This window comes from Pleurodeles waltl, chromosome 6 (genome assembly GCF_031143425.1).
Source record: "Pleurodeles waltl isolate 20211129_DDA chromosome 6, aPleWal1.hap1.20221129, whole genome shotgun sequence".
Classification (NCBI taxonomy): Eukaryota; Metazoa; Chordata; class Amphibia; order Caudata; family Salamandridae; genus Pleurodeles; species Pleurodeles waltl.
The window spans coordinates 1,390,951,497-1,390,973,408 of NC_090445.1; the positions used below are offsets into that span (position 1 = coordinate 1,390,951,497).

At 46.1% G+C, this 21,912-nt stretch overlaps 1 protein-coding gene across 1 annotated transcript in view; it reads left to right on the plus strand.

The window, feature by feature from the left end:
• Nucleotides 1-21,912, plus strand: part of LOC138300878 (anoctamin-7-like) — a 221,631-nt gene that overhangs the window by 139,560 nt on the left and 60,159 nt on the right. The window contains exons 12-13 of the mRNA XM_069240731.1: nt 20,066-20,203; nt 20,756-20,854. Of these exons, the coding sequence (XP_069096832.1) occupies nt 20,066-20,203; nt 20,756-20,854 (237 nt within the window). The remainder of the gene's footprint in view (nt 1-20,065; nt 20,204-20,755; nt 20,855-21,912) is intronic.

The following is a 21,912-nucleotide window of genomic DNA, read 5'->3' on the forward strand; positions in this document are numbered from 1 at the left end:
TTATTTTTATTGCACCTGTAAATTCCAAAACCGGGGGTGTTGGTGTTTATCGAATGTATTAAATACCCCATACATCTCTGCAGCACTCATAATCAGAGCCTACGTGCTGTATTTCCCTTTCACTTTTTCATCCTCCACTTTTTCTCTTTCTCAGCTCCTTTTCCCATCTGTCATTATATAACCTCTCTCTCGCTTTAACCTGTCTCCCTCTCTCTCTCAGGGGTTTATAGGCTGCACACCTCTCTCTAATTCTTTCTCTCTCTCTCTGGTGTCGCTCTCTTTTCTCTCCGTTTTCCCTCCTGAGCTCACATTCAGATACTTAGCTCATCTATCTCTTTATAACCGAGCTCTCACTCTTTCTTTGCCTTTCTTTCACTCGGCTGTCTCTTACTCATTTAACTCTTTATGGCGTGCGTCTCTTACTGTCTACCGGCTCTTTATAGGGTCTTCTCTCCACCATTTCTCTTTCCCTGGTGGTTTATTTCTCTCTGTTCTTACTCTCCCTCATGTGTGAAGTGACATAGAGTCCAGAGTCACAGGGGCACCTTTTCCCTGGGATTTTCTACATTACAACAATAAACCAAAAAATGCTGCAATTATGTTTCTTCAGCAAACTGGCAAGCATATCTCATGGAGCAGGCTGTTGACAGGCAGCAGCGGTTGCTGTTCTTTATTTTGCTAGCTTGTACGGGCATTGCATGGGTGTGTGAGGTGCCCTGAGCCCGGCTGCTCGGCAGGGGCTGCCGGGACATGCGTGATGCCCCTGCACTGGGGATAAAGGATCCCTAAAGGTGCAAATTCACTTTATTGCGACATTTCCACATGTTGAAATCTACGTTTCCTTATGCAACAGTATTACCAAAGTGAGGTTCCATGGTGTTCATGGTGTGGAACATTTTGGAGGATTCCAAAAAGCTGGAAATTGAATCAAATAGTAGCATTAGCCTTCTGGAGTAGTTAGGCCTTAAACACTATATTCACATGTGTAGTTAAATCCAGCTGAGTTTTCTTACATTTTATATGAATTGTCTTTAAATGTAATTCCTAAATTCATCCAGGAGATTGGTATTTTTCCATCTCCCAACAAAACAATATTTGAAATGATTTTAGTATTTTATGTAGGCTCTTCAAAGAACTATGTTTATTGAAAATATTTCAAGGAAGTCAGTAGGTAACTGACATGATGCAGTTAAAACAAAAGGAGTACCGGTCGGATCTATATAAGGGCACACCTAACATAGGAGGAGAAGTGAGTCACGAACAGTTGCCCTCACCAGCGCTGCTGCAGCCTAGTGGGCTCTGGGCACTCAAGGTGCGTTTCCTGCAGTAGTGCAATATGCACCAAGTGCCTTTTAAGGTAAGAGTAAATGGAGTACCTGTGTGTGGGTGTGTGTATTCCCCTCACGTTCCAAGTGAGACTGTTATTGTGGGTCATTAGTAAGTATTGGGGGTGGAAGAGTGTACATATCCGCTGCGCGGCCACAGTAGTGTCCCAAAGTCAGCAACCAGACTGGGCGGAGGGGGGGAGGGATCGGGCTCCATTGACTCACAATTACAACCAGAACCAAACATATGCTACAAGACCAAAACAGAAACAAAAAAATATCATTGGAGCAGAGGGACAACTGGTTTCTGCACAAACTACCGAACCTCTCGATCTGGCACAACTAAACTATAGGAAGAAGTACCTAGGGGGGCTGTCTAATACGCCCAGTAGTGGAAGACCCAAATGCAGAATATTCATAGGCAAGAACTCGATGAGAAGAAGTGTATGGTAGGGAAGGAAAAGACGGGGGCGGTGAGGGACGGGCATGGGAGATTAGGAAGAGATAAGAAATGGAAGGGACAACCAAATGTAAAACCCCTTTCAGAGGCACTAAGTAGCCTCAGACAGTTTACACAGCGGTATTAGCGAGAATCCAAAACAATTGTTAGGTCAAACTATGTTGTCTGCTGTTTGCGGCAACACTTCGGGGGGAGCCTGGGAGTCGGGTTCCGAGAGTTCTCCACTGAGTGTATCTTCACCACTCCCGGAGCCACTGGGGACCCCTCATGTTCCGAGGCAGATGCAGTTTCATTAATGTCTGCTGCAGATTGTAGAGTGCGGCAATGGTCTTGTATGATCTGTACGAAGTCAGGAGCACTGCTCGACCACAAGGGGGGGAGTCTAACTCAGCTGCCGACCCCGCTGACGGTTAGACCTCGTCTCTCTCTGCTCGCTCAGACCCACTGGTGAGGCCAGCCGTCGCATCGAGTCTGTCGATTCCAGCCATTCTCAGGCAGTTTCAGGAGTATTAAAAAAATGTGTTTTTCCTTGTGCCAACATGCTCAGCCAGGCAGGGAAAAGGAGAGAATATTTCAAGTTGAGAGTTTGCAGTTTTCGCTTCACTGATAAGAAGGAGCTCCTCAGTTGCTGTACCGCTATGATGTAATCTGGGAACATCATTACCTTGGTGTTGCCCACCTAAAGGGAGGTGTCGGCCTCGCCACTCGCAGTATAACATCTTTGTCTTCGTAATGAAGCAGGCGTAACAGAAGGGGTCGCAGACGTGAAACAGGCGTAACAGAAGGGGTAGCCGAACGCATCCGGGGGCGGATGCAGCGCCTGAATGCAGTGTGCCCGTTCAACAGAAAAAAACTGTGTGAGCGACTCAGTTGGGACCAGCACACGGATCCACTTCTCTATGAAGAAGACAGCATCAGTGGCCTCCGACCCCTCCGGGAGGCCCACCATGCAGACGTTGTGTTTACTTGTGCGCCCCTGCGCATCTTCCTTTCTGCGTTCCAGTGCTGTAATTTGGCAAACTAGTACCTGCACTGAGGCTTCCATCTATTCGGTAAGGTCATTCAGATTGCATTCAAGCAAGCAAGTCCTGTCTGCTAGCTTGCGGTAGTCAGCATGAAGCAAGATGAGGTTAGTGGCCATTCTGTCAATCTTGTTCTCTAGTGATGCTCTTGTTTGATCTAAAGATGTCCCCAGAGTTCCATTGCTGCCAATACAGCATCCAACTTTTGACCGTTGGATGCTGATGCACCAGACCCAGATACCAGGGGGTTGCCACCAGTGCCAGAGCGCAGACGCCCCAGGTTCCAAGGCTGTGTGGCCCAAGTCGATGAAACCGGGTATCACGGGCCGTAGGGCAGTGACAGCCGATCCCCAGCACACTATCCAGCCACTGTTCGCGTCTCAAGACAGACAGGTAGATCAACAATTCAAGTGTTTTTGTGCATGCCAGCACTGCAGGGTAGCCGGTATGGCGATGATACATAGGCCGAGGACCTGCTTGCATGCACCAGTGCCAGCCAACAGAGTGCAGCAGCACGAGCAGTCCCACATCCCAGGCAGCAGATGCAGATGCTTCCATCCAGGGCATCGCTCTGCTAACCCCCTCACCCATAGGCCCACGCTTACCATTTTGGCACCATATCGACTTCGGGCCTAGATCGCGGTGCTCAGCATGCCCCACATACACTTTGTCATAGTTTCTCCTACCAGGAGGACAAAGCATCTCTCAAAGGCCAGTCTGTGCCTCTGTCACGCAGAGGTAGATAGCAGCACAGCCAGGCCCGACCACTACAAGCTCCAGCCCCACACACACAGGTACAGCAAGGCAGACTCAGGCCCCTCTGCTCCCAGAGGGCACTGGTGCACTACAGGAACCAGGCTTCCCCCCGCCAGCAGAGTCCGGGAGCAGCGCAGGCCCAAGGTCACCCCTGCCGACACAGCGCAGGCCGCAAATCGTGTGCCACCTCGCCTCCTCCACTTCTTCCCAGGCAGGCTGCTAAGCAACGCTCTATTCCCGAAATGTCCTCCTCCATCGCCTGGGGGCAGAGCAGGCCCTCTGTCGGCCTCGTCCCCCCCAATCTGTCCACCAGGATAGTGGAGGGCTCAACGAGCAATAAGCACCCCCTCTCCAACAGAGTCTGGGGAAGCGGAAGGCCAATTCCAGTCCTGGGCCCGGGATCACCTCCTCTGGTGCTACGCAGGCCTCAGTGCGCCCGCCTCCGTCCCTCCTGCCTCCAGCGCTGCCTCGGGCCCACTCATCGCCGCACATGGGGTGCTTTCCTCTCTCCTCCTCCCTGACTGGGTAGGAGCACTTCCCGCTCTGCCCCCCTGGGCTCCCGGCTCAATGCCGCCCCAGGCCGCATGCGCGCTGGAGTTGCGGGCACCTCTTCCGTTGTGGCGCCCGTTCTTCTGCCTGCGCTACGGACTGTCACAATCCACTGTGCGGCGGTGCCCAGTGTAATGCCTGGTATCAGATATTGTCAGGATACTTAAGGCTTCATAGCGGAGCTCCGATAGATTCTGCCCGCCATCTTGGCTCATGGTATTTCTTATATTCTTCGTCCACTGAGCTAGTTACTGCACTGGGTTGTCCTTTCTGAGGTATGTGTTTAAATTTTAAGGTCTTGAGCAAAGCATAGGTTAAAGGGAGAATGGTAGAGAGATCTGTTGGGATGAACTTTGTTAGTATCATCCCACATCTGATAGTGATTGTGTGATGTAAAGAAGCTGTCATAATATGTATGTTTTTTAGGCTCTGTGGTGGTAGACTTAATTGAAATCCTCTGGTGGCCAGCGGCATGTGGCAGATCTCTTCATTTATTCAATACCTGCTCAGTTGGTGATGGATGGTTTATTAGCTGGGGACTGGTACTGGTGCTGTGTGATGGACATGACTTTATCAGATTTATCTTATTTGAGTGTAAGAGTATCAAGCAGTATCAGGGAACTACTGTGCATCCTGTATGAAGTACAGTTAACTGTCCAGTCGCTGAGAGTTATGGTGATGGTGTTAATGTGGGTTCTATACTGTGTTGTATGATATTATAATTGTGCTTACATAGCACTTATTACTACCGATGGAGTGTTGTATTGTATTGCTGGTTATTGGGATTAGTCTTGCGCTCTTGCATTGAACAGTGCAGCTCCTAAATACTGTAGAGGTGGTTAATGCATAAAGATAAACATTTTAATGATTTAATGACTAAACGCAGGGGCAAGGAGTTAGAGGTATAAATGTTACCCTAGTAGAAGTAACCAAGAAAGCAATCAGTGAGAGAGATATGTTACGTTCACACCAGAACAAGTATGAGTCTGCTTGTGTTCCCATGTAGGGGGAGAAAGACGAGTCCTACCAGTTCAATTGAGACTGAACTGCTTCCAGAAAACAGGCCCACAACTTTTTACAATTTTTTTACATTCCTTCAAGTCACAAAGTATCTATAAAACAATGGAGTGAAATGCTTTCTTGATGAATTTCAAGTGGTTATGAAGGGGCCCGCGGAGAGAGAGAAGCAGTCTAGTCTCTCTGCGGGCGGTTTCGGGATAAAGGAAGTGGCGCGCAAGGCGCCCCATTGGGCTAAAGGTAAGTTGGGGCGGGTTTAGGTTAGGAGATATAAAGGGGTGGAGGGTGGGGTCGGCCTCTTCACCACGCCGACTTAGCATGGGAGGGTCGCGTTAGTCAGGACCACCCACCCACCCAGCTTAGGAAGGCAGAGGGAGGAGAAGATAGTTAGGCAGGGAAGTGGGGTCAGGTAGGGGCGGTTAACCATCATTTAGGACAGGTGATTTTGAGAGTGATGGCAGGAGATGGGGAGGGTGGAGAGCCAGGTGCGAGCTTGTCCACCCTTCCAGGGGGAAAAACAAGGAATTGAAGGATCAGAGCGGGGAGGGGTAGGCTCCAGGCAGGGAAGGCATGGGAGGAATAGGGGAGCATATACGGTAGGAAAATTGAAGGGATATATTTGGAGGAGAAAATAAAGGAAAGGGAATTGTAAAGTTAAAGTCTGTTTTGAAAGAAGATACAGTTAAATGTTTAAGTAATGATGTTTAAACCCTGTTCTAATAAATGACCTTTTACACCAACAAGAGTGTCACGTATGTATGTCCCGAAGAATAGTTGCCGTAAGCATTTGCATTCCACCACCTTGCCAACTAATCCTTTTGTGGACATTTTTGCCATCTCGATGCTGATTACGCAGATTATTTGATCTCCTTTTACACTTTCTTCTAATAACTCTACTATTTGTAGAAAGGGGCAAGCTACACATTCAAGTAGAAACTAGCGTTGACAAAACTAGTAGCTCTTGCCATTGAAATCTTTTGTTTTTTTCCCACTGTATTTGGCGATGCTGTACAGCATTGGCATCAGCAAGACACTGTGCAGCATGGCCAAGAAAAGAAGAGAAAACAAATAAAACACGATGGTGTGACTGCAGCAACAGCATCATTTTGTAGGCACACGTACGTTTGCACCTACAAAATGCTGAGGATGCCACTTTTTTTTTTATTTACTAATCCAAGATGGATCAGTAAATAAAAAATGAAGTAGTAGTGCAAAATTATTGATGTAGGGCTGGCCTCAATTTGCTGGCTTGTCCTTCCTCCAAAAATATAAAAAGCTAAATATTGTTAAAAAAACAAACAAAAAAAGACCGCGGGTTGGCTTTGGAGGGCCACAGAGGAGTTGGTGAGGGGGAAGCAATGAAGAGGGTAGGAGGAATGGGAAAAACAATACATGAGGGAGTGCAACACCAGGGTGGGAAAAGCATCCAGGCATGAAAGCAACATGGAGTGCAGGGGATAGTGTTTGGCAGGGGTGAGGTGTACAAGAGAGAGTGAGAGAGACAGCAGTATGAGCACAGGTTATTAAGTGGCTTGTTGGGTAGCAGTACATGGGAGAGAGAGAGTTGGAAAATCCATGCACTACCATGTAAAGCTTAATCAGGAAGAAATATGCTCCCTAAAAGTGAGCAGTGGAAGGATACAAGTCAACCAGTCAAAGGATGGTAAATAGGCTATGTTCCAGTGGAGAAACAAACAGATAATGGAATAAAATGGACAAGTAAAGACATTAAATAAGTAAGTAAATGAGAATGACAATAAAGCCAACCAATGACAACCAGCAGGTGGGCTGGTAAGCCCACTGTAAGTTCTTGGTAAACTACAGTCGATTTTATCCAACCAGAGAGTTTATGGTGTCTGGTATGTAAAATCTAAAAAGTGGTTTATTTACGAGCCCCGCCACATCCGCTGTCAAGCAAAAGAAAGCCCAGCTACAAACTTGTGTAACTTGAAAGAAAGCATTCTGTGTCCCCTAGAAATCTAAAGTAAACAAACCACGTGGATAGAGACAGTTGACAGTGTGATGTTACATTGAAAGTCACAGCTAACACAGAGCACGAGACATAAATGAAACACAATTAAACAAAGAAAGGACTTACATTACCACACAATCCTATCACAACATTGTGTCTCTACAACACAATGTTGTATCACCTCCAGTGATAGAAAGACAATTCTTTCCTTGTCTCACCCAGCTGCCAACTTTACCTCCTCCTATTCGCATGCCAACTAGAACCCTCCATCTCTATTCTTCTCCACACAACCCAGGCACCCATCCTTTCCTTATTGTTGTGTTTATCCTTGGTTTTCCCAAACATGAAAATTCCAAATGTGTAATATCTGCTAAATCTGCTCTATCCTTACTTTTCACATTACCAAATTCCTCACACTTGCCCTCTCCTGCCTACCCGAACCTTCCACTATCTATTTTGGCCTCCCTGCTTGTGCTTCTTCCCATATCATATTTATTTTCAGTTCCACATTTTGGCTTCCATTCAAAATTCTCGCTTTCTGCTTATATCTCCCCTCTCTCTGATCACTCCAGTAGCTATGTTTCAGCTCTCAATTTTAATGCAAATTTCTGTGCAAGGTGTTATGTACTCACATGCTCCGGTCTCCGGCCTCTATGTCAGTGATGTAACCAGGGTATCCTAATATAATTGGTCTGAAGTTTACTTACAAATGTGTTAAGGTTTCTGGGGCTAGGTTATGGTTACAGGGAGTAATGACAGACTCAACTGAACAGCTATATGGGTGGGAGGGGTTGGTAATCTGCCTAGATAATGTTTGGGAAAAAGGTAATAAATATTTAATCTGGGCCTATCCTCTAAATGAAAAACTTTCCAACTGTCTTGATAAATGGTCTCATAAAGATACACCTCTAAAAGTCCAGCCCACTCTTAGACATTCTCACCTAAAATCTTGACTGTCCAACTTCCACTTGCTCACATTCCAAAGGTACCTAGAATTGCAGTCTGCAAGTATATTAACTAGATGAGTATCCAGATTATTGAACTGGGACGTGGCCTTAGATTTTTTTGTTAATGGGGTCACAGTCACAGGGTGACAATCCCAAAAACCGAGACTGTGATAATTCTGGAAGTTAGAAAATCTTCTAGAGACCAGTAAGGGAACAAATAGTAGCAGTTTCTTTGCAGGGGGGGGGGGCGGACCATTAAAGAGTGCACTGGAAGTATTGAAGAGGTGTTTTATCACAACAGCCTGATTCTACAGTAGTGGGTCTCTTCAAGGTACTCTCCAGAGACAAGACGCAGGGTGTCAGTGCAGAGACATGAGAGTGCAGAACCTGCACTACTACCAGTATCTTTAAAGATGCATCCTCAGCCTGTTCATGGAGGGAGATCATGGGCATCAACCATAAATCATGTGTCCCTTGGAACATCTGAACCCCATCCAAAGAGCTCTCTCAATGGGTGCACTAACTTTATACTACCTTCTAGGAGCACAGTGCTCGTTGCACAAGTGCCTCTTTGACTGCATGGCTGCATCTGTAGTCCATTCTGCAAAAAGAGGCGCTCCACGAGTGCTACAAGTGTGCTCAGTACATTGGACTGTTACTTAGTACGGCTTCTGTAAGATATTGTGCAAGAAATTCCACCTCTAGTAGCACTTATTGATCCAGACGTTATGGTACACATCAATTATTAAATCTGACAATTTCTCCATCCTTGCTCCTCTCACTCCATTAGTAAAAAGAACAGCTAAAATATTATCCATCCTCAATAATGCAAACCACTTTCTGTTCTCCTTTACCTAAGTCTTGACTACAAATATAACTGCCAACAGCTAAAAAACATTTGATGGGCATCGATTTTTCCTGCTCCAACAATTTCCCTTCTGTGACTCCCTAACGTTCCATGCTCCCCAGCCCACAGGACTGGCTTTCGATCCCATTACAAACTATTCACTTGTCACCAAAATGGTCCTACCATTCTAGGCGTACTTATTCTTTACCCACCAATGGACCTTTCCGAACATTGAATTGCCATCTCTTCCTGAGATTATCTCATCTGCCGTGTGAAGGTCAAGGAGCTCCTGCCTTGCAAAGACATGGAACAAGCTACCCTTTCATCTCTCGATCTCTCCATCTCTTCCAGAGTTCAGAAAGTCCATGAAGGCCTGGCTAATCAGTTAATCAACTGAACCCTGCCAGCCCTGTATGCTCTCACCGGTGACAAGAAGTGCTCTACAAATCTACTGATTCATTCATTCTTTGAGTGCCTAAATCGAAGCACTCTACAACTCTGTTTCTCTGGTCAGTTTTGACATGAGCACTTCTTTTGTAACAGGCAAGTCTACATTAACTGCCTGCTTCATGTTTTCTAGAGGTAAAGAAGGAAAGGATGGAACAGCATTTAAGCAGAAAACGAAATGTTCTAACTTCCTGCTTGGATCGAGACTAATTTATGTTTGTTCACAAAATAATCTTGACTCAACAACAACTGAACTGTGCTGTCCAAATATTCCCTCAATGTCGCCTTTCAGTGGGGCATCTGGGAAATATCATCTTGATGTAAACTGTATATTGCCGTCTAAAACGCAGCACACGTGACAGGTGATAATTTGCCAAATTGTGTCCTCCCAGATGAACTAGAGAAATTTATGGTGTGCCAGAAGAATCTCGTTGAGAAATACGCATATTTTGGGGTGAGGGGAGGGGTGAGGGGAGTGGAGGAGGACATTCAATCGAAGACAACGAGAATGTCTAATCTAGTGGATCACCTCCAGTTTTTTTCTTCAGACAATCCAATTGTTCAGGTCCCTCAAATTTACCATCAAACTACAATCTTTTTTCTTGCAAAACTTTCGTCATCTTCTTGACTAAAATACATTACTCAACGAATTGACATTTTTAGCGTACTGTTGTCCAACATTTGGCCCAAGGGCTGACATGTATCCTTCCAGGCATTTCATGTGGCCACTAAAGGACCCCCTAATCTTTTTTTAGAGGAGGAAAGTGAAGAGCTCCTCAGGCTTGCCCTATTGTTTTAAATTCACTGTGTGTCCGACGAAGTGCAAAGCAATAGCCTGGAGACAAGGCCAAAATGCTCCTATTTTCCTTTACACCACAATTGATTTATTGGACAGGCATTCAGCAATAACTTGGTTTGAGGTCACGAGGAAACTCAAACCTTACCACCAGACACCAACAGCTCAAACAGAAAAGCTCAGAGTGCCATTTCAGAATTTTCATGACCTAAAATGCATTTTGAGAGTGTTTGTAACATTCCTGCTCTGTACACAGGTGCGGTATTCGGGCCTATGCACGTTCCTGTGGACATATTTGTTTCGGTGTGCAGTTGCACCAGTAACCATTTATATACGACTCAATACGCACTGAATTTTTGGGCACTTGCTAATGAAGCCTCGATTACGGGATCTGTGACAGTTACAGGCCCAGTGTGAATGACAAGGTGTGCAGTGAGTTCATGGCCACGTTTTGTTTAACCCGGGTACTCCGGCTGCTGAGATCTCAAGAAATCTCTGAGTGAGGTTTGAGGGAGGAATTCGTCATTCCCAACGGCGTTGAACGTATAATAATTTATCAGTTGACTTGGGGGTGTGGGGGAAGGGGTGAGGAGTTTGGGTCTCACTTGTAATCTCCAGTAACTACAAAAAACAGGAGTTACCGGTGTCCACGGTAACTCTGAGAGGCGGAGAAATCGGAGCACTCTTCATGGGGCCCTTAACGTTTATTTCCGGTGTGAACGGAACACTTCCTATCAAATTGCCAGAGCTGAAACACTGCGTTAAATACTCCTCCTTGTAAGTATTAATTTAGTTCCTATGTACCATACTCTGTAGTCTACAAAGCCTATTTAGGTGTGAATTATTTAGTAAAGAAAGGTATGGTTCTTGCCTGTCAAAAAGCTATTTTGACAGGTTTGTACTCCGGTTTAAAAGTTGCAGCCAGGCTACACAGGCCTGAAGCCATGTTTTCTTTGTCAGTCTCAGTAGCGGCTTGCGGGCCACTGAAGGGGCGGACATGGGGGGTGGGGAAAGACACCTAAAATTAAATTAAATAAAAAAAACAACACTTACCTTTTTTGGCGCTGTCCCGCCATGCTCTACTCCTCTTCCTTTCTGGCTGCACAGGAACAGGCTCCCAGCCTGCCCTGCAGCCAATACTGATGCTGCCCTTAAGCAGCGTCAGGATCGGCTGGGAGCCACACAGCTGGCGGGCTGTGTTGCTAGGCTGGGGACAGCCTACAGCGCATGTGTCTTTGGACGGCCCGAGACAGCTGGCCAAACACACATGTGCTCAGCACTCCCCCCCAGTGCACGTCACCCCCATGGCCCCCCCTTGAAACAAAACGATGATAATCATAGTTTATTATTGTTTTGTTTAACCCCTTAGCTGCAAGGCCTTTTCCCCCTCAGGGAAGGCCAAGGCCAAGCCTTTTTTTGGCTATTTGAGGCAGTTCGCACTTAGGCCCTCATAGCTTTTTGTCCATACAAACCACCCACGCCAAACTTGCGTCCTCTCTTCCAACATCCTAGGGATTCTAGAGGTACCCAGACTTTGTGGGCTCCCCTTAAGGAGACCAAGAAATTATCCCAAATACAGCGAAAATTTCGTTTTTTTTTTAAATTGGGAAAAAAGGGCTGCAGAAGGCGGCTTGTGTTTTTTATCCCTGAAAAGGGCATCAACAAAGGGTTTGCGGTGCTAAAATCACCATCTTCCCACCTTTCAGGAACAGGCAGACTTGAATCAGAAAACTAAATTTTTCAACACAATTTTGGCATTTTACTTGGACATACCCCATTTTTACTATTTTTTGTGCTTCCAACCTCATTCCAATTAGTGACAGAAATGGGTGTGAAACCAATGAACCGTGAAAGCTAAACATTTTTGAAAAGTAGACAAAATTCTGAATTCAACAAGCGGTAATTTGTGTAGATCCTACAAGGTTTTCATACCGAAAATAACAGCTGAAATAAAAAAAATGAAATTGAGGTGAAAAAAACATAAATTTTTCTCCACGTTGTAACTTTTTCCTGCAATGTCAGATTTTTTAAAGCAATATACCGTTACGTCTGCTGGACTCTTCTGGTTGTGCGGATATATAGGGCTTGTAGGTTAATCAAGAACCCTGGGTACCCAGAGCCAATAAATGAGCTGCACCTTGCAATGGGTTTTTCATTCTGTACCGGGTATACAGCCAGTCATTTGCTGAAATATAAAGAGTGAAAAATAGGTATCAAGAAAACCTTTGCATTTCCCAAATGGGCACAAGATAAAGTGTTGAGAAGCAGGGGTTATTTGCACATCTCTGAATTCCGGGGTGCCCATACTAGCATGTGAATTACAGGGCTTTCCTCAAATAGACGTATTTTTTATACATTGTCTTACATATGGAAGGAAAAAATGTAGAGAAAGACAAGGGGCAATAACACTTGTTTTGCTATTCTGTGTTCCCCCAAGTCTCCAGATAAAAATGGTACCTCACTTGCTTGGGTAGACCTAATGCTCGCGACAGGAAATGCAACATGGACACATCACATTTTCCCAAAGAAAACAGAGCTGTTTTTTGGATAGTGCCTAGCTGTGGATTTTGGCCTCTAGCTCAGCCGGCACCTAGGCAAACCTGTGCATTTTTTAAAAAGTAGACAGCTAGGGGAATCTAAGAAGGGGTGACTTCTGGGGCTCGCACCAGGTTCTGTTACCCAAAATCCTGTGCAAACCTCAAAATTTGGCAAAAAAACCCCACTTTTTCCTCACATTTTGGTGACAGAAAGTTCTGGAATCTGAGAGGAGCCACAAATTTCCTTCCACCCAGCACTCCCCCAAGTCTCCCGATATAAACTGTATCTCACTTGTATGGGTAGGCCTAGTGCCCGTGACAGGAAATGCCCCAAAACACAACGTGGACGCATCACATTTTCCCAAAGAAAACAGAACTGTTTTTAGCAAAGTGCCAAGCTGTGGATTTTGGCCTCTAGCTCAGCCGGCACCTAGGGAAACATACCAAACCTGTGCATTTTTTAAAAGTAGACACCTAGGGGAATCCAAGATGGTGTGACCTGTGGGGCGCTCACCAGGTTCTGTTACCCAGAATCCTGTGCAAACCTCAAAATCTGTCAAATAAACCACTTTTTCCTCAACTTTGGGGCACAGAAAGTTCTGGAATCTGAGAGGAGCCACAAATTTCCTTCAACCCAGGATTCCCCCAAGTCTCCCGATAAAAATGGTACCTTCCTTGTGTGAGTAGGCCTAGTGCCCTCAACAGGAAATGCCCCAAAACACAACGTGGACACATCACATCGACCCAAAGAAAACAGAGCTGTTTTTTTGCAAAGTGCCTAACTGTGGATTTTGGACTCTAGCTCACCCGGCACCTAGGGAAACCTACCAAACCTGTGCATTTTTGAAAAGTGGACACCTAGGGGAATCTTAGATGGGGTGACTTGTGGGGCTCTCACAAGGTACTGTTACCCAGAATCCTGTGTAAACCTCAAAATATGGAAAAAAAAACCACTTTTTCCTGACATTTTGGTGACAGAAAGTTCTGAAATCTGAGAGGAGCCACAAATTTCCTTCCACCCAGCATTCCCCCAAGTCTCCTGATAAAAATTGTACCTCACTTGTGTGGGTGGCCCAGGTGCCTGCTACACAAAAAGGCCAAAAACCTGTAGAGATTGAGGGGCTAGCATAGCAAGTTGATAAGCACATATTTCTCTTTTATACATCTTTAGGCTGACTCTGCTTTGGGGACCCACACAAGTGAGGTATTATTTTACTTGGGAGACTGAGGGAAATGCTGGGTGGTAGGAAATGTGTGAAGGAGCACTGATCCTACAAAGAAAAGTGAGTAAAATATGCTTTTTAAAGCAAATTTTGAGGTTTGCAGAGGAGAATGGGTAAGAAAATGTTGGGGGATCCATGCAAGCCACTCCTCCTTGGACTTGGGGATGTCTAGTTTAAAAATAATTCTGGGTTTGGTAGGTTTCCCTAGATGAAGGCCGCACCCGGGACCAAAAACATAGGTGCCCCCACCAAACACAGGTAGTTTTGTTATAGATCATTTTGATGTGTCCACGTACTTCTGTGATGTTCCAAACACTACAATTGTGAAAAGAAACGCACTTGTGTTATGGTAAAATGACCCCTCACCCACCAACCAAGTTGGTGGCATGCTTCATGATCGAGGTCCCACCCAAGACACCTGGCATGTCACCATTGTGCTGTGACGCCGATTACAGCAGAACAGGTTTAGTCATTTTTACCACACATACTGTTTGGATTTCGCACAAGAGTGAGCGATAGTTCAGTAGATCAAATTTTATTAACAAGAGATTTCACAAACGTGAAATGCACTGTTAATAACTGAAAGGCCAAACAACTGAACCATTGACTCACAGCTCGTGAGCTGTAAAGCCGTGTCAAGGCACTAACCGCTTTACAGTCCATTCACACACCTTTCATACATGACATGCACAAGACCATTCACGCTGCCAGCCGCAGGCCCAGCACATTACAACACTTGCATCAACAGACAGTGCCATTCAAGTGTCATCACTTTCATAAGCCAGCATGCCTGATACAGCAATCACACCAGCTAATGGGAGTGTGTAGACTGGCGTTTAGCTGGCACCGCCAGCCAAGCGCTGTTCCATGCACACCAACAGCCAAGCACCACTCCACACACACTGCCAGCCAAGCGCCACCCCACACACATCGTCAGCCAAGCGCCACCCCACAAACCGCCAGCCAAGCGCCACCCTACACACACTGCCAGCCAAGCACCAGTCCATGCACACCGCCATCACTTCATTTGTTTTTAAACAACAAAGAAAGCACTAATTATAAATAAGTACAAAACTACAAACACAAAAGCTCTAATTGAATACATGACAGTAATGCCAACCGTGAAACCGAACATATGAAAATATAAAACAGTAGTTTACCGCTCACAGTATTTCCCAGTAATTCTTCTGTGTGTGGTAGCTCCTGAAACAGCCACCCACACACAGCCCAGGCTTTGAAGGACAATCAGGGCAATACATCCTAGTCTCCTTCCTGGTACCTCAAAGAGCACAGACTCTACAGCCCATATTTACACTTTTTTAGTGCCGCATTTGCGCCTCTTTTTTGACACAAAAGCAGCGCAAACTTACAAAATACAATTGTATTTTGCAAGTTTGTGCCGCTTTTGCACCAAAAAATGATGCAAATGCGGCACTAAAAAAGTATAAATATGGGCCTACATTTCTTAGCAGGAAAGTCTTTTTTGGCTGTGCGAGGAATGTGCTCAGCAAAGTGACGATCTTTCAATCTAGCGACATCCTCCACCACTGCTTCTCTAGGAACTCTTGCCTGTTCCAGCACAACAAGGCTCGCTCTAGACTCCTGAAATTTCACAAATGTCATCCTTGACTCTGGAGAACTATCCTTGAACACAACAAAAGCATTAAAAGTTGCCAAGTCGAACAGGTGAACCACTAATTTCTTATACCAAACATAAGCCTTACGAGCAGCAGTGTAAAGTTCCAACCCCTGATTTACTCTATCAACACCACCAATGTGCTTATTGTCAGTGGCCGCCCGTTCTTTAGGGCGGAGGGGCCACGCCCCCCCACCCCATGAAGATTGTCTGTCAGGCTGAACAAAGGTCAGCCTGACAGACACTCTTCATGCTCAGGTCAGGCAGCCAGGAGCAGACATGTGCGATTTGCGCAGACTCCTGGCTGCCTGAGCTGAACTTTGCTGGGCTGAGGAGATCACAGCTCCTATGGGCGTGACCTCCTTGGCCCAGCAAAGGTTCCTCGAGGCCCTCCCCTGGGTGACGAGGAAAGCGTCACCAATTGACACTCTCCCTCGGCGCTTCAGTTTAAGCCCTGAAGCGCCCAGGGCGAGTGTCAATCAGTGACACTTCGTTACAGAGTGGGGTGGGGTCAGCAGTCTCACTGACCCCATCCCACTCTGTGACGAGGCTGGGACTGCTGCCTTCCCTCATTGGTTGACCTAAGGTCAGCCAATGAGGGAAGGCAGCAGTCCCAACCCTCCTGGGACCTGGAGGCTAAAGGTAAGAGTGTGTGTGTGTGTGTGTATGTAGGTGTGTTATGTTTTACATTGAATGTTCGGTGCGCGTGTGCATGTTTGAGTGTTATGAGTGTTGTTAATGGATGTGTGTGCATGCGTGCGTGTGTGTGTGAAAGAATGAATATGTGTGGTCTTGTAAAATAAATGTTTGGTGCGTGCATGTTTGAATGGAATGAGTGTTGTTAATGAATGAGCGTGCGTGTCTGTGTGTGAAAGAATGAGTCTGTGTGTGTGTTTGTGTGTGTGTGTGTGCCCCGCCCGCCCCCCTCCCAAAGCTACCAGCCGCCACCGCTTATTGTAGTCTACAATGCACACAGGTTTGCGCACTTCAGCAACTTCACTCCAAACAGCCACAGGTGAAGTACTCTCATCATGGATGGTAGTTAGCATGTACACATCCTTCCTGTCTACAAATTTCAGAGCTAGCAGCTCATCATTCCGCCAGGCACTGCACTGTCCCTTCTCAGGTTTTTTACAGACAAGCTTTCTTGGATAGCCTTTCCAATTAGAGCAGATTGTGCCACAAGCAACAGTGTCCACTCTGAACAATTCCTTGAATAACTGAACCCCAGTGTAGAAGTTATCTACATAGAAATGGTGACCTTTGTTAAACAGTTGTCTACCAAGTTCCCACACAGTTTTCTCACTAACTCCGAAAGTGGGGACACAACCGGGGGGTCAATACTGGAATCCTTACCAGTGCAGACCTAGAAATTATAAACATATCCTGTGCTGCTTTCAGACAGCATATACACTTTGAGTCCATACTGTGCCCTCTTGCTAGGAATGGACTGCCTAAAAACCAAACGACCCTTGAACAGGACCAAAGACTCATCTACAGATAGTTCTTTGCCTGGAACATAGATCTCAGAAAACCGATCTACCAAATGATCAAGGACAGGTCTAATCTTAAAAAGACGGTAATAATCAGGGTGATCTTGTGGCAAGACTAAAGCATTATCTACAAAATGCAGCATCCGAAGAAGAAGCTCATACCGGTTATGACTCATGATTGCAGGAAATATAGCAGTTGCCATCAAGAGGCTAGCAGACCAATATGAAGACAGTGATGGCTTCCTTATCAGCCCCATCAAAAAAGTTAAACCCAAGAACTTTTTCAACTCTTCCAGATTTGTGGAAATCCACTGGCTAGCTGTAGAGTGTGGCCTAAGTCTGGCAGTGTTGTCCCTCAAATACTGCTCTGCATACAAATTAGTCTGCTCAACAATCTCTTCCAAAAATACATCGTCCATAAACAACTCAAAGAAGTTGACACGCAAAAAGTATTCCGTCACCCTGGGAAACCAGAAAAGGCAGGCAACTGTGGCTGTTCCATGTTTCGTGCAACCCACGTGTCAGGTCTTCCAATGGGAAGCCTTTCAGCCGCTGGCTGCTGCAACATTGGCACATCAGTGTCCTCCTCTAAAACAGGCACTTCATCAGCACTGAGAGTGGCTTCATCATCAGATGATTCCTCTCTGACAGAAAATTCACTTCCAGAATCTTACACTTCCTCCTCTGCCTCAGATGCAGTCAGTCTCATAATCATGGTCAGAAGACGACTCAAAAAGCACACCAACAACCTGCTGAGCGGTCATCCTAAGGCTAGCCATGATCCTTTCTACAAAAAGTAACTGGACAAATGCACCACCAATAACCAGCACTGTGTACGATAAGTAAAAAACAAAGTGTAGCTTTATCACTAAGAGTTATAAACTCAAAAACTATACCGCTCATTTGCCTGAAAAAGCTTGACTCACTAGCAACTACTCTGCACAGCCACAGCAATCACCAATTATATCCCACTAAAAAGAAAAAAGAAAATCAAATTAAATATAAGACAACACAAATATCATTGTGCATAAAATCTAAGGACAATTTCACACACATTCCTGCATTTAGTACACCACCTACAAACATGTAATTTATGCATGGCAACAATACTCCTTTGGAGTAAATTTATTTACTTACCTAAAACATGCAACTACGCAAACCGCCGGACAACCACTGCCAAAACCGCAACAAGCCACAGCAAAGGAAGCAAAAGCTTTGAACTAAAGCTAGAACAAAAAGGAGAAATAAACTGTTCTAATCACAAATGCAAATACTTCGCAAATTGACAAACACCCCGCTACCAAACATTTATATATTTTCCCTGGTGTCTAGTGTTCTCTGCTCCCCTTGGGGGCAGATGGGCCTAAAATAAATAGGCCAATCTGCCCCCAAGGGGTGCAGAAATGGCATAGAATATATTGCCCCCTCTGGGGGGGCAACCCTTGCCCAAGGGCCCACCACCTCACACAAAGCACACACACACACACATATGATCTCTGGTGCTAAGTGGATTCTGCCCTCCTTAGGGGCAGATGGGCCAAAGTAAATAGGCCAATCTGCCCTCAAGGGGGGCAGAACTACTCAACAGTGCTTTGTCCCCTTTGGGGGGTGACCCTTGCCAAAAGAAGCGCCCCTCCAAGAAAAAAAAAGGAAAGAAAAAAAAATCCCTGGCATCTTTATGGCTTCTGTCCTCCTGGGGGCAGAAGGTCCTAAAAGAAATAGGCCAATCTACCCCCAAGGGAGGCAGAAATGGCATAGAATATATTGCTCCCTTTGGGGGGCGACCCTTGCCCAAGGGGCCTCCCCCACATGCAAAGCACACACATTATCCCTGGCACTAAGTGGATTCTGCCCCCCTAGGGGGCAGATGGGCCTAAAGAAAATAGGCCGAGCAGAACTGCCCAATAGTGCTTTTTGACCCCAGCGGGCGACCCTTGCCCAAGGGGCCGCCCCTCTAACACAAAAAAAACAGACCCAAAAACAATCCCTTGTTTCTACAGATCGGCCTAAAAATAAAAGGCCGATCTGCCCCCAAGGGGGGAAGAAACAGCGATAGATATGTTGGACACCCCAAGGGGAGCGACCCTTGCCCAAGGGGTCATTCCCTCACACTGTAAAAACATACACACAAAAACAAATTCCCTGGTGTCTAGAGGGCATTTGCGATCGGACAGCAGGAATTCTGAAAGAGACATCGAGGGAAAAGAAAACCGTTTCCTTTCCCCCGATGCCTCTTTTTTTGCAATCCTCCCCGCCCGGAGGAAAACCTCACCTCTGGCTTCCTGGACGCGCTGGAAGCAAATGGCTTCCAGTGCGTCTGGCACCCTCTGATAATGTCAGCACGCGATCGCGCGCTGACGCCATATGAGGGGTGGGGCGGTCGGCGATGGAAGGGGAAGCATTTCCCCTTCCAACCCTGACATAGGAGGCGGCCCTCAGGGGGAGCGCTAGAGCTTCCCCCGAGGGCAGGTCCCAGGACGTAATAGTTACGTCCGTGGCACCTTAGCACCGCAGCCACGGATATAACCATTACGTCCTTGGCAGGGAAGGGGTTAAAAGGGTTTGCAGCTGCAGCTGCTGACGGGGGAGGGGGCGACGCTCCTCTGCCCACACAGAGGAGGCGCCACTGGTCAGTGTAGTGGATGTCACAACATATGCTACAGTCCATAGGTGACATTTAACGTCCAATGACATCTGTGTATTTTCCTACACCACATACCATGGCCTTACAGGAAGGTTAAAAATGCCCCCGTGTAGTGATCGAAAATTAGCCAAGTCAGGCTGCACAAATAAAAGGGGTGATCACACAAAAAGAGGGATTTTCTTACTGTGGATGAAGCAGTGAAGCAACACCCGCACATGAGCATTGTCAATGTGTACAGCATCATATGAAATCTCTTGCCTCACACATTTAGCTGCAGAAATGCCCAATATCCAAAAGGCAACTAACCTTTATACATTTTGGTAAGAGGAGTATACTGGCTAGTAAATTATTTGTATTCATCTTGCTTAGACCTACTCTCTATATCCTCTTCTAGGAACGTCCCCGGCCCGAGTTTGCTGCCATGGCCCCAAAGATGGAGCAGAACCCAATCACTGGAGTGAAGGAGCCATATTTCCCAAAGCGAGACCGCCTTTCTCGAATCATGACTGGATCTATGGTCATTATCATTATGGTGAGTATTGTAACTCTTAAAACCATCTATCCAGTTCATTATTTCTCACCCTTCTTTGATTCATCCATTGCTCGCTCCATGCACTATATATCAAATTTGAATAGACAGAGGAAGCAGAAGATAGAAAAGTTGGCAAAATGGGGGAAGTCAGAGGAAAATCAGATGCATTATAAATTCCAGGAAGAGGGAATTGAGAGTATAAGACAAATGGGAAAATAAAGGGATTTGCGTCATATGACGAAGATGAGGAAAAGGGGAAAAAGCTGGTGTTGGATAGCTGTGAAGGCTTTAGCAAATCAAAAGTGACAATGCAACCCAACATTTTTGACATTGTCATAGGCAAGGTCAAATTAGTCAGAGAATCAAAATATTAAGCTGACCTATGTTAGCAGAACCAAAACATAAGGGAGAGGTGCTCAGGAAGCCAACAAGGAGGCAGGTCTTATTAGATGCTGAAAAACATATATCATTTTTTGGTTCAGATATACATGTGAAAGGCAATAACATCTTTTGAAGGCCTTTTTTTGATGTGGACCATCTTTTTGCCAACAGCTCTGTGTAGTGATGATTTTCCTTGTTTCCGTGATTATGTACCGTGGCATCGTGAGCATGATGATGTACCACACAGGAAACTCAATCTTGATGACACAGGTGAGTCCCAAAGCTTTTCACTATCAGCTCTTGAAGGACTGCTGTGAATTCTCATCACCCTTGGAGAAACACTGACATCTCTGGCGGCTTAGTAGGCAGGTACCGATGGAGTGTGTTCACACAATGTCATCTAAGCATGTTATATGTTTTGGGGTTCACTAAATAAATTGTACATTTCTCACACTGTGTTGGACTTCCTCAATCTAAGGCATCTTGAGAGCCCAGCATGAGGTAAACACCACAATCTTTCCAAAGCTGCTCAATATAGTTTAAGTGGCCACCTTGACTCACTGTCCATCTCTCAAGTGCCATTAAATTACCAAATGTAAATGTCCAGTTTCTGTTAGTTTTAGGGTTTGATTTAGAGTTTGGTAGGTAGATTACACTGTCACAAACTTTACAGGTATGCCATCCACCTTATTACAAGTGTATTGTATCCTGTGGCACTTGTAATCAGGTGGACAGGATGTCCGTTACCTTTGTGATGGAGTAACCTGTCTGCCAAACTATAATAAAGCCCCTTAGTTACTATCTTAATTCAATTTTTAAGTGTTCATCATTGTGTCAAATAGGAGAACCGGGGCACAGGGAAATAAAACGATTTCCCCAGAATCACACATTGGGGGTCATTCTGACCCTGGCGGTCATTGACCGCCAGGGTCAACGACCGCGGGAGCACCGCCAACAGGCTGGCGGTGCTCCCAAGGGCATTCTGACCGCGGCATTCTGACCGCGGCGGTATGGCCGCGGTCAGAAACGGAAAACCGGCAGTCTCCCACCGGTTTTCCGCTGCCCTGTGTGGGGTGTCATGGGGCCCCTGGGGGCCCCTGCAGTGCCCATGCCAATGGCATGGGCACTGCAGGGGCCCCCGTAAGAGGGCCCCTAAAAGATTTTCAGTGTCTGCATAGCAGACACTGAAAATCGCGACGGGTGCTACTGCACCCATCGCACCCTTCCCACTCCGCCGGCTCCATTCGGAGCCGGCTTCATCGTGGGAAGGGGTTTCCCGCTGGGCTGGCGGGCGGCCTTCAGCGGGAAACACAGAATAACCGCGGAGG